Genomic DNA, 12,773 nt, shown 5'->3' with positions numbered 1-12,773 from the left:
GTATTAAATTCTTTTCTTCTGTGTTCTTACGCTACCTAGCACGTTTGCAATCAAAGAATGGCACTTTTTCTTCCAGTAAAGATCCTTATTTCAAAATGCGTGACACGAGGAGATGGTAATACTTCTCAGCGTGATTGCTTATTTGGTCTATATATCACCTTGATCAAATACACAAAGCATTACACTCACAGTTAGCTGTACATCAAAGCTGGGTTGTAATTATTTACAAGCTGAAGTGGAAAAATATGTGATTTTTTCAGTATCTCAGCAGAAATGGAATTATGGATATCTCAAGGGACAATTTCAGCTTCAGTGCAAAAGTAGGAGTCGGTGACTTTTATGAAGCCAGAGATGGACCGCAGGTATCCGCTTTTTAAAAAGTAAAGTCTTTGATCCAAGGAAAACTAACATAACTTTGGATTAAGTAGCTTTTGCTGCAGTCTGAAGCATTCATTGTTTTTAGATAATTCTTTATAAAAATTCTGCCTATTTCTTAATTTATTGTGAGTTGCTTATGCCTTGATCCCTGGCAGTGTTGAAAACTGCACTTCGCAGTGATTTCGCTAGGAGCTTGCAAGAGTTTAGGGTGCCTCATGACCAACCCTGAGGAAGGAAAGAAATCAGTTGCGTGTTTTATCCGAGTCAGTCTTCAGTTATTTCTTATTGAAACTTGTCTTCCTGTTCTATAGAAACCTAGTATTGGTAATAATGTCTTAGTATTGGTAATAATTTCTGTGTAATCACAGAAACAATTTTTAATTAATTTACAATTAATCTGAGTAAATCACATGGCTTTTGTGTATTCATCTTCATAATGTGTCTAAAATATTCAAATACAAGTGTTTGGTTTATCATGAAGCAGTAAGAAACGTGAGATCGTTAAGGAAGGGAAATTAGGGTTATGCTTTACAGTGGCAGAATTATTAGATGCCACGTACAGGAGCCGCATATGAATAAGTAATGCTAGAATTCTGAGGTAATGATTACTTTGATTAATGCTTTATTTCTCTAGGTTGGTCGTGTTGCCTTTTCTTTAGGACGTGTGCAAAAGCTTTTGGACTTTTCTCAGTAAAGAGATTTTCTTCTTTAAATATATTTGTTATTACAGCAGTGTGGATAGATCATCACACTGCCGTTTTTCCTTCTGTGATTGTGATGCCACTTAGAAGTGCATAGTATTTGCATAAATTTAAAACATAACAGCAACTGAATTCATGGTAAATGTCAGAATATCAGTTCCCTTTTTAGCCTGTCAGGTTGTTTGTGTGTTTCCCATATTCCTTCCGTAACCTTGTTTCCTTCCTCAGTTATCTCTTTCTTCCTCTATTTCAGTTCCTGGGGTAACATTCAGATCTTGCCCTTCTTTGGTACAGTAAGACTTGAGAAATGAGGAGTGGTAGAAGGGCACGTTCTTGTAGGCGATACTGGCAGCATGCAGCATGGTACATCTCAGTGTAGTTTCTGCTTGCGTAGTTTGTTTACAAGGAGGACAAATCTGAACTGAAGTCAGTGATGATATGATGCCAGCTACTTGTAAAGTGCCTGTGGTTTTGTTCATTAGTTTGGCCAATAAGCTTTCAACTTTATTCTGCTTCCCTGCATAGTTATTCTGTACGGTTGAGATAGCCCTGCAGTGTTCTTTCTAGCCTCTAGCTATTTTTGCCAGAGAACATGCCAGCTAGATGTCTGATATCCTCTGTCACGATCGCTAGGCCTGAGCAGATGTCCTCATTACAGTAAGGTATCGCGTAGACACGAAGGCCAGAAACTAAATTACTGGTTGGATTAGTTTCAGCAATAAAAGGACATTTCACAGTATTATTTCCACTTCTTTCTCTATGTGTGCAGTGAAGCTTAGCTTATATAGAAGCCACTGTTTCTCTTACATTGATGCTCATTCATCCTGGTTGTTGGTTTTTTTTTTCCTCCATTGACATATAGAAAATTCACAAAATACCAGATTGTATGTTTTTTATGATAGAAATGTGTTCTGGGTCAACTCTCTCTCTATATATAATTATTTATTATATTATATATATATATAATTATTTGTAAATCTATATAATTATTTATATATACATGTAAAATCCTGGAACATTGCAGAGTGCTCGCCCTTGTCACATACAGCTGAAGGAACACTTACATGCAGACTTGGAAATTCTTTATTCCTTGTTTTTCTGATTTTGTGTTGTTCTAAGTGCAAAACTGCTGTAATAACATAGTGGTTAAATATGGTGTTTGCTTTCAAGATTTTGTGAAGAAATAGAAATCGTAGTGAAAGAAGTAATATTGCTGCATGCTTTATTAAGTTGGAAAATATTATTTCTGTAGCTTTTAGTTGAGTCAGAAGTTACGAGCTCTGATTTCTTCCCATTCAGCTTGGTATAGAAATTAATTTTCTTGAACAAGGAACTAAACTGTACTAAATACTTCAAGATTAAAATGAACTTTTTTTGTTTGTTTGTTCAGTTGTTGTAAAACTAAGGATATGCAGCATGCAGAGAGCAGTTTTTGTTGATAGACCACTGCATTTTGTTCTTTTTTATGCCGAAGATCTGTACGTTGACGTATTTTCATTTATGTTGAGAGGTGGCTTCTCTGAAAGCTGTGTAGTTATTTCTTTGTCTATGTGATGAGCAGAATTTGTTTCTGCTCTGACATGGGTTGAGTATTAAGTAGCATGGCCTAAAATAATTGAAAGTAATGCATTAGTGTTACTGCTGCTTTGTAATTCCTGTGTATGCCACTGAACAGATTTCAATATCTTCCAGTTTTTCTATACGCGTGAAGTTCTAATTAGTTATATATATGAAATATTTCAGTCTATATTAGAATATATTTTTATATTTTATTTTTATCTTATAAAATGTAGTTATTCTGTCAGGTAGAACCCATCTGCCAAGCACCCTTCCTCTGCCAGAGAGGCACTAAACGAAATAGCCTTCAAATTTTTGAGACTGGTTAAAATAAATAAGTAAATAAATAAATAAATAAAAGCATATTTCTAGGCTTTATTCAGGAGCACAGTGGTGATCGAGCTTGGACAGTCATACCAGGACAGTTGTAAAGGCTGCTTTATTAATGGATAACTTTCTGATTTGTTTTTGAAGACTCAAGCGATTCAGAAAGGCAAGACCTGTTTTGAAGAGTACATTATATTCCCTGCCACTCCCTTGCCACGTGTGCCCACATCCCTTGTGTCCAGCTCCACAGTTACTCTCTTCTTATCCTTTATGTGCTCGCCTTCTGTTGTCCTCAGAACTGTAGCCTCTTTTCCATTCCTGATCCTGTCTGTTCTTTACCTTATCTCTAACTTTGCCCAGATTGCCACACCTCCGTTTCTGACACCTCTCTCTCTCTGCACCCAGTTACACAGCTTGCTTCCTCCTTTTTCTCCAGCGTTTCACAGCTTGTGTAGTTGCCCTTCCCGTGGCAGTTCACAACCCCTGCCAGGCTTCCAGGGCATTCTAGCTGTAGTTTGTCAAACAGACTTCTCATCTCAATTTGTACAGTAACAAATCAAGTTGCATATTTACTGCTTTGAATTGGGAACTTGATATTCAATTAACACACCAGTAAAGTAAGTTTTTAATTGCAACATCCACTCATATACTGGTCTTAGTAGTTTGATTCAGTGGAATAGAAGAGGATGCCATGCCATCGAGTACATTAACTTTAAAGGAATATGTGATTGACTTTGTTTTTTTTTCCAGGAACAGGCAGGTGAATGACACAGTTGGTAAAAGAGTTTGTGTATATTGGGAATAATCCTCATTCTTAAAAGTACAAAGATAGTTTTGTTTCTCAGAAATTTGAGTTGACTTCTGATGCTTTTAAAAGGCTGCTAGATTATTGTTATTAGTGCATGGAGGTGGCAGGTTCAGAGCCTGAATTTTCTCTGCTTAGGTTGGTTTCAGCACTTCTTTTCCCTACTAAGAATGGCTGTAATGCTATTAAAATGCTCTCGAGTCCACCGTAGCTAAAGGTAGTCAGGTGCTGAAGAGGTGTGTGGTCTCTGTGTCTTAGACTTTCATGACTCGGCTTTTTCTCAATTCGGTTGTATCTGGACAAGCAGTTTTTCACCCTCTACCATTACTGTTAGAAGTAATGTGAAGGTACTGTTAGTTTAAGAGTGCGGCGTTGTATCCAGAAAGTTTGGCAGCCAAGCATGGGCAGCTCCTTGGTGTTTTCTGAGAAGGACTGTAATTGTTGCTTTGGCATCTCCTAGACGTACGTCTCCGTTGGAAACCTGTACTATTACATCATAGAACACTCCTAGCGATGAAACTGGTTGGGGCTGGTTTGGAAGGTGTACTCTCTCGTGTCCGTTGACACAGGCAGGAGACATGTCACCTTCTTCAAAGAAAAGGTTCAGAGTACCTTTTTGAGAAACACATCTCTCCAAAGATAACATAGTTGATAACCTCCAGTTCTCTGAAACAACCTGAGGAAAATACCAGTTATTGCTTATTTGGTCTATATATCACCTTGATCAAATACACAAAGCCTTACACTCACAGTTAGCCTTACATCAAAGCTGGGTTGTAATTACTTACAAGCTGAAGTGGAAAAGTATGTGATTTTTTCAGTATCTCAGCAGAAGTGGAATTATGGATATCTCAAGGGACAATTTCAGCTTCAGTGCAAAAGTAGGAGTCGGTGACTTTCATGAAGCCACAGATGGACCGCAGGTATCGAGCTCTGATTTCTTCCCATTCAGCTTGGTATAGAAATTAATTTTCTTGAACAAGGAACTAAACTGTACTAAATACTTCAAGATTAAAATGAACTTTTTTTGTTTGTTTGTTCAGTTGTTGTAAAACTAAGGATATGCAGCATGCAGAGAGCAGTTTTTGTTGATAGACCACTGCATTTTGTTCTTTTTTATGCCGAAGATCTGTACGTTGACGTATTTTCATTTATGTTGAGAGGTGGCTTCTCTGAAAGCTGTGTAGTTATTTCTTTGTCTATGTGATGAGCAGAATTTGTTTCTGCTCTGACATGGGTTGAGTATTAAGTAGCATGGCCTAAAATAATTGAAAGTAATGCATTAGTGTTACTGCTGCTTTGTAATTCCTGTGTATGCCACTGAACAGATTTCAATATCTTCCAGTTTTTCTATACGCGTGAAGTTCTAATTAGTTATATATATGAAATATTTCAGTCTATATTAGAATATATTTTTATATTTTATTTTTATATTATAAAATGTATGCTGTTCTCAGAAGTCTTCTTTTTTGATTCTGTGTTGATAATACTTGTTTGTGAAATGTGTCAATTTAAAAGGGCATGCAGTGGTGTCTTCTGAAGGAGGAGGAAGTTGTTCCATGTATCACGGCTATGGAATGCTGTACAGGACGACCACCAAATCCAGACAGACAGCATTCTAGAGAGGAATCAGGAACGAGACGTCGCAAAGGCAGACCTCCAAACGTTGGGAGCACTGAACTTCTAGACAGCACCGCTGCGAAGCCTTTAAGAAAGCTGCAGGCTCAAGGTAAAGAGTACTTCACAGCTCTCACAAACATGGGAGAGTATCAGTACATGGGGAGTTGATGTTTTTTTCAAACAGGTGTATTTTACTAGTGTGCAGCATTTTGTTTTGGAACTTTGACAAATGCTTTTGTTGAAGCCCTTTCCTATTTCACTGTCGCTAAATATATATGAATCAGGAGAAGTGTGGGCACGCAGATGTGTGTCTGAAAGCTTATTCTGTAGTTGTGTTATTTAGTTGCGCAGACAGAAAAAGCAGGCAGCCAAAGTTTTGGTTGCTCTTGATGTTTTCATTTTAAATTTGCATAAACAAAAAGATGTGTGTAGCTGCTGTTACCAGCTTAAACAGTACTGTTACTAGATATGGACTTTTTCACCCTTTTCGGAAATACCTTTACACTGTTTGTGACTGAACGAAGGAGAATTGATCTCAATAAGCAGAGAATGAAGTTGTTTGATTTAAGCTAGGGAGAACAGGATGAGGTAATTAGTTGAAGTAACAAATAAGGAAAGCAGTAATTCTATGATTTCTGAATTAATTGTTGATCCAATACTCTGTAACAAATAATTTCTCCTTTAGAAAGCAGGGAAATGGCTTTTAAACAAAGCAGCATTATTGGTCAGATGCCATCTCACACTTCCTGGAGTAATTTCTCCTATAAGAGCAGTGCATTATTTTGTGTAGAAACTATTTGTATACTTTTTCTGTTGCATACCTACATACAGTATGCATTGGGTGTGTGTATCTATAGAGTGGTATATATACCACAGAGTGATTGGTGGCTGAATGTTTTCAAGATAAACATGTGCAAAAATAAATCAAGTATTTCTTCACTTCATAGATGTATATGGGAATATGAGTTGTGTCTTTACTGTTAGCACTATTTTTACGAACTTTTCCTTGTTGTAACAGAAATAGCTAGACAGGCAGCACAAATAAAGCTACTGAGAAAACTCCAGAAGCAGGAACAAGCTCGAGCTGCCAAAGAAGCAAGAAAACAGCAAGGTGTGTATCAGACCTGTGAGAAGTCAGTTTGAAAACCATAGATGTGAAGTGACCTATCCGTTATCATTTTCTGCCGATACTGACTTTTCATCTGTGTTTCTTAAAGCTATTATGGCAGCTGAAGAAAAGCGGAAGCAAAAGGAGCAGATAAAGATAATGAAGCAGCAGGTAAATTGAGATTCCTAATTCATCTCTTTACTAAATCGTATAGTATTTATTTTTAAAGCTCTAAATAAAATGTACAAGTTTGACATGGGAAGAGAGGGGTTGGAGGTTTGACTTCCACTGTGTTAGTTGTATCACCTTCAATCATCTCATCAACTTACTGATTTAAAACGACTCCTGGCTTTCAAACAGCATAAATGTAAAGTCTCTTGCAGGGAATATGTGCCCTAGGTGGTGTAGAATCTTCGGAGTAGCCTGAAGACTGGTGACTTTTTCTTTTTAAAGTGGCTTTGTGCTCCTGGGAAATTCTGTTTGCAGCTGAGTTACTTTTAGAAATGGACTTGTGTTGGAATCTTACTCAGATTTGTGCAGAAATCACTTCATTTAGATCACTGTGGAACCTTCCCAAGTAACATTCGTATTGTGTGGGAAATTAACAAACCAAAATGGGCCTGTTTTGGTTTCATTTTTTTAACTTCCTGGAACAATTAATGAGGATGAAAGAATGTATGATCTTACTGTCCCATTTAGAAATATTGTGAGAAAGCCAGTTCTTAGATTTCAAAATAAGCAGTGTCACAGTAGAGGCCTTTTACATCTAGAAAACCAGGTACTAAAAGCCAGTGAAAATCTTCATTAACATAGTTAACCAAAGTTGATTTTATTGTAGCCTACCTTAAATATTGCAGGAATAGATTACAGCTAAAAATTGCTCATAACTAATGTCCTTGCTGGATTTTCCTATGGAGAAGTTGCTCAGTATAGTAGGCAGTCAGCGGATGGTTGTTACCGTGCCATCTTAGCGAGGCTTTGTAGGTAGTGACAGCTTCAGAGTTTCCACTTCTGAAGGCAGTGTCTGTGCTTTGCTGTTAAAACTTCAAGATTTCAGCTGAATGTTTAGGGATGCTTTGTTTTGTGATGATTGCTTCCTAGTTGCTGTCTCAACCAGCAGTTTTGACGTAATAAAGTACTGTGCTGACATTTTTTTTCAGAAAGAGCTTGGGCTACTACTGTTCTACAGGCAAAGCCATACAGTATGGGAAATGTGACCTCACTGCTAAATCAGTTGTTCAGATTTCATAACTAAGTTTTGAAAAATAAATTACGATATGGGATAAATAATAGAATTCTTAGAATAGAATACATTAGAGAGGAAATTATAATCTGTGGAATACTTAGCTTGTTTCTTTTAAAGCTTTTTCTTTTTGCGTGTGTTTATGTGAAATGAAACGTGCTTGTGTTAGCCTGTGGCTGTTGGCTCATTTATGTTTCTGTGATTCTTGTTACCCTTCAGTTCCACTAGACTACAAATTAAGACATCCCAATCTATCGAAGCCCCAAATCTCTAACTGGAAATACTGAAGTCAACTGTGAATGCGTGTTCCATGTTACAGGGGTGTGATGTTAGTGGCTGATATACTTTGGGTTTAGCAGTACTCAGGTTCTGCATGTTGCCTCAGTGTGTCACAGTTGATGGAAAAGCCAGTAGAACAAAGGTAGAAAATAACAATTTTAGATCTCTGTATCTGGTTAGGTGAGATTGCATCAAATCACTCTTCCCTGGTATAGCTCCCATTTTAATTCATTCCTAGATATCTCTACCATTGTCTGTTAGGTTTGAATGTTGCTTACGGTGTCACCTGGTCCCCTTAAAGGTGTAAAAAAAAGAATAAAATACTGCTGTGACCTAACTGTGAGCATCTGTGCATAGCTGTGAGCGTTGGTTCCTTCAGGGGCATATTAGACATCCGTTTGTTTGTTTGGTAATGTAAACGTAAAAGTGCTTTTCTTCATACTGTTTTTAAAAAACAAACAAACAAAAAAGCAACTTTCATCCCTTTGTAGGAGAAGATTAAGCGTATCCAGCAAATCAGAATGGAGAAAGAACTTCGAGCTCAACAAATTTTAGAGGTAGACATAATGGCTCAAAAATACAATTTTTTGTGTAAGAATGCTGTCCTTTTGTACTCACACGTGTAGTGAGGGGGGGGAAAAGGAGAAAACAAAGAAATCTAACTTAAACCCAAATCTTGGAAATATGCATGGGTTCCTTACTTCCTGCACAGATAATCTTGTTCTACAAAGACCAATAGAAGTAGGATCGTGCCATACTCTGTATGAAATGCAGCAGTTGTAAAATGTTCAATATATAAATATGTGCTGTAATACGTAATACTCACGTACTGTCCTCATATGATAATATAATAGCAAAGATAGATTGCTAGTTTTCAGATTTCTTACCATATGCACTCTAACATTTTCATCCTTTTGCTACTTGTATGTTTTTAGTGTTCTGATTTCGATAGTTATAAGAGCCAAATGAAGAATTAAATAAATGACGAATTATTATTCAGTGTGAGGAAGAAACTGCTTGCAACGTATTCTTAACACAAAATGTCGTTTTGAATGCTTTAATAATTTATTTCTAGACAGGTTATTTTCCAACTGTGGTATTCTTGTTGAGTGATCTATTTTACATACAGGCAAAAAAGAAGAAGAAAGAAGAAGCAGCAAATGCTAAATTATTGGAGGCTGAAAAACGAATAAAGGTTAGTTTAGATGTGCTGCAAATGTGAGTTACGAGCACGTGTACAGAGAAAATGAGTAGCTATGAAAAAGAACATCTGCTGAGTGTGGAACTGAATGGATATGGCATATGAATTCGTTTGTTAGAGTACGTATGTTGTTGTTTTCTAAAGGTGTAACATACACCATTTTGTACACGTATGTGGTGTACACAAAGACTGAAAAGCATGTTCATCCAGATGCTGTTTTTTGTAAACTGTTTCTCGGAAGTTTTTCTTGCGTGATGTTTAGTTTGCATAACTTGAAATACTTGTCCAGCAGCATCATTCACAGTATTCTTACAAGCACACTGTATCACAGAATGTTCCTGTTTCCCAGCAAATGAAGTCCTGCATTGGCTGTCTTGAGTAGAAGCCTTGAGAACTTTTCTGCAAACACTGCAAGAAATAGTTGATATGTGCACTTCTCTTACTGCTTTAGTATTTCATCATGGTGTACTTTAACAGTGAATTCCCAACTTGGCATACGTGCAATTACTCTTCTGTAGCCAATATATGTAATAAAATTTTTATTAGGATGTGCTGTTTCAGTACACCGAAATGTGTACGTATTAGGATGTACATTTTGATGTGTCAAACACTTTTCTTTTGCTTAAGGAAAAAGAAATGCGAAGGCAACAAGCTGTTCTTCTCAAGCACCAGGTGAGCATGCACTGAGTTGGCCAGACAGGCAGAATGCCAATTGTAAACCAGTTCTTAAGCTGTATGGGGGATAAAAATCTTTAAAATTTGCCCTTTTTAAGCCTTTGGGTTTGATTCCTGCACATTTTTTCTTTCATCCTATGATTTGTTGCTTGCTTTGGTATTGGGGTCTTTTGGGGGATTTTAAAGTGGTTTTATGACTTTGTGATTTCTGTTTCATAATATTGTGCCAACTCTTTCTACCAGGAGTTGGAGAGGCATAGACTAGATATGGTATGGGTATGTTTATTTTTGTACATCTAACACCGCATTGTGATTTGGTTGTGATATGGTTGTCATAGCAATGCATAAAATGTAGCACTGGCTGCTGTCATATTACATACTGCTGCATGGCTTTACAGCACAGTGCATTGCATACATCTGCTTGTCTTGTCTGTTAAGGAAAAAAAAAAAGACTTGTCAAACACATAAATAGTGTGACAATCTCTAAATGAGTTTTTAGACAGAAATCTGTTGCTGATGTCCCATTGGACTACCATATAAAGTCAGGGAATAATAAATGCAAACATTAGTAGGTTGTCAGACAAATAATTTTCTAAACATAGTCCCATTCATTGGGAATGTATCCAGAGGTTTTTAGCAATGGTTTGGAATAACTTGCTTTAGAAGTTAGGATTGTATTTAGAATTTAGGATTGTATCCTAACTTTAGAAGTTAGGATTGTATCTCTCCCAAGTTTGTGAAGTACTGAGCAAGTTAGCTGTCAGTCAGTGTAACATGGCATTATAACTAGGTGAAACATCAGTCTATAAATGATAGCCTTACCAAACTACATGATAAAATTTACTTTGCTTCTACTGGCGTTAAGATCTACTCCACAGCTGTTAAGACTTTCAAGAAAGAAAACATATGTAGTGCTCCCGCATGCAGCTCCTTCGTGTATTTGAAGTTACTGACAAAGTTTACTGAAGGACAGGCATCAATAAATTCAGTGCATGTATGCATACATGCCCCCCTTAGCTTGATTAGAACTGATCTAGAGCTGCAAAAAGTCATCATACTATTTTGTTGCTTGATCATAAAGATGTTAATATTGGCAATGTTTAAAACAATCGTTTTCAAAATTTCTGCTGAATTGGCTATTGAAGAAGTGAATGTCAAGTTCCCCGATAGCAGATGTAAGGTAACTGACCTGTTCCAGCCAACCATTATGCTTTTTGTTCTGCCAGCTTATGAAGGAGCATCACAACTGACCATAAGTAAATCTGTATGCTTCTTTTTTACACTGTCTCCATGTTCATTGCTTTACCTTTTTGCTTTTGACTGTTCTTGTATTTTGCTTTCTAAACCTGAACTAAAACATGCACAGACCTGGCCATTCTGTATTTAGTATTTACTGTGACTTGTCTATTAATGCTAAACTTGCACTCAGTTTTTTATCTGGTGCTGATGTGTGGGATTAGTTTAGTTATAATCTTATCTGCTTCAATAGGAACGAGAGAGGAGAAGACAACATATGATGCTTATGAAAGCCATGGAAGCTCGTAAAAAGGCTGAAGTGAGTAATTAACCTTTGACAGTTGGAGGTTTTGAATATTTCATTCTATGGCGATCTGTAGAAGAGCTTTGTCCTTCTCGTACATGTGGCTACAGTCACGTGGTATGTCATTTGTACACAGGGTGTTACCAGGAAAAGAAGCAATTGGCAGAAATGTAAATAGAACCGATTCCTTTTAAACATAAGAAAACTTGGTTTACTTTGAGGATGGCTTAACACTGGGACACAAGGGTAGCTGTGAAACTCATCCCACTGCAGTGGGGTTTCTTAGTATTTCTGGTGATTGCTTTCAATTGTATAAGCTTACTGTATCACATCAGGTTCTAATAGCACTTGAGTATTACGATTAGAGTTGATGATTAAATACACCTTCTGTGCTGCTTAATTGGTTGTCCCGTGGCCAGAATAATTAAGATGTTTCTTCTAAAGTAACGCAAAATTGAAGTGTTTTTTGTCATTCAAATTGTACAGACATGCAGAGGTGGGATCAGGAAAGCCAAGGTGCAGGTGGAACTGAACTTGGCAAGGGATCTGGAAAATAATAAGAGGGGATTCTACAGGTACATCAGTCAGAAGAGAAAGCCCAAGGAGAGCGTGGCCTCTCTGATAAATGAAAAGATTAGAAGGGAGAATTGGGTACAGCAGACACGGAAAAGGCTGAGGTACTCGGTGCTATGTCAGAGGACAAAAGAAGCATAACTGTACCTGGACTTCTGCTAAGCCTTTGATGTGGTCCCATACCACGTTCTTATCCAATTTCTATGTTTTATTCATGATCGTAGAAGATTTTCTTAAAAACTTAGGACCGAGATTTGGTGGTGTTGAAGTGCTGGAAGATCATGCATTCAAGCCTCCTGATAAATTCACGTTTAGCAGTGTGTATGTGCATTTTTGGTGTAATTAGCTCAGGATCAGTGAACAGCAAAACACTTCTAAATGCGTTTTTGATACCCACTGTCTTTATTAGGAGTTTTGAATGCTTAGTCATAACAAAAAAGTGGTTCTAGTATAATCTGCCTTTTTATAAGCAGTTTGGAAAACAAACACAGTTCACAGCATCCTGTGATTACAAAGAAGTGTATATTCTGCCACTGGGAATTCAGGTGTTGTTACGTGGGGGAGAAAATACGTAGAACTGCAGTTTTACTTAACTGAACTGCTGCATTAACATCTCACGTAGAAACTGGTGCGCGAGAACTACATGTATTAATTGAAATAGCTCAGTAAATATATTAATTTAATAACTGTGCAAATAAGGGTAGTAGGGACTTAATATTATGAACTCCATTTTCCATAACAGCAGTAAATAAAGGTCTGATTTCTC

At 37.1% G+C, this 12,773-nt stretch overlaps 2 protein-coding genes across 2 annotated transcripts in view; both read left to right on the top strand.

Moving 5' to 3' along the window:
• LOC136057839 (bromodomain adjacent to zinc finger domain protein 2B) overlaps positions 1-12,773 on the top strand; it is a 137,611-nt gene that overhangs the window by 107,850 nt on the left and 16,988 nt on the right. The window lies entirely within an intron of this gene.
• Positions 1-12,773, top strand: part of LOC136058088 (bromodomain adjacent to zinc finger domain protein 2B-like) — a 30,444-nt gene that overhangs the window by 683 nt on the left and 16,988 nt on the right. The window contains 9 exon segments of the mRNA XM_065751323.1: positions 261-362; positions 5,287-5,497; positions 6,407-6,499; positions 6,606-6,667; positions 8,510-8,575; positions 9,148-9,213; positions 9,847-9,891; positions 10,138-10,170; positions 11,384-11,449. Coding sequence (XP_065607395.1) covers positions 261-362; positions 5,287-5,497; positions 6,407-6,499; positions 6,606-6,667; positions 8,510-8,575; positions 9,148-9,213; positions 9,847-9,891; positions 10,138-10,170; positions 11,384-11,449 — 744 coding nt within the window.

This window comes from Cyrtonyx montezumae, unplaced genomic scaffold (assembly GCF_038088225.1).
Source record: "Cyrtonyx montezumae isolate F1298 unplaced genomic scaffold, pur_monq_1.0 scaffold_7, whole genome shotgun sequence".
NCBI lineage: Eukaryota > Metazoa > Chordata > Aves > Galliformes > Odontophoridae > Cyrtonyx > Cyrtonyx montezumae.
This window is presented reverse-complemented; position numbering and strand designations above follow the sequence as displayed.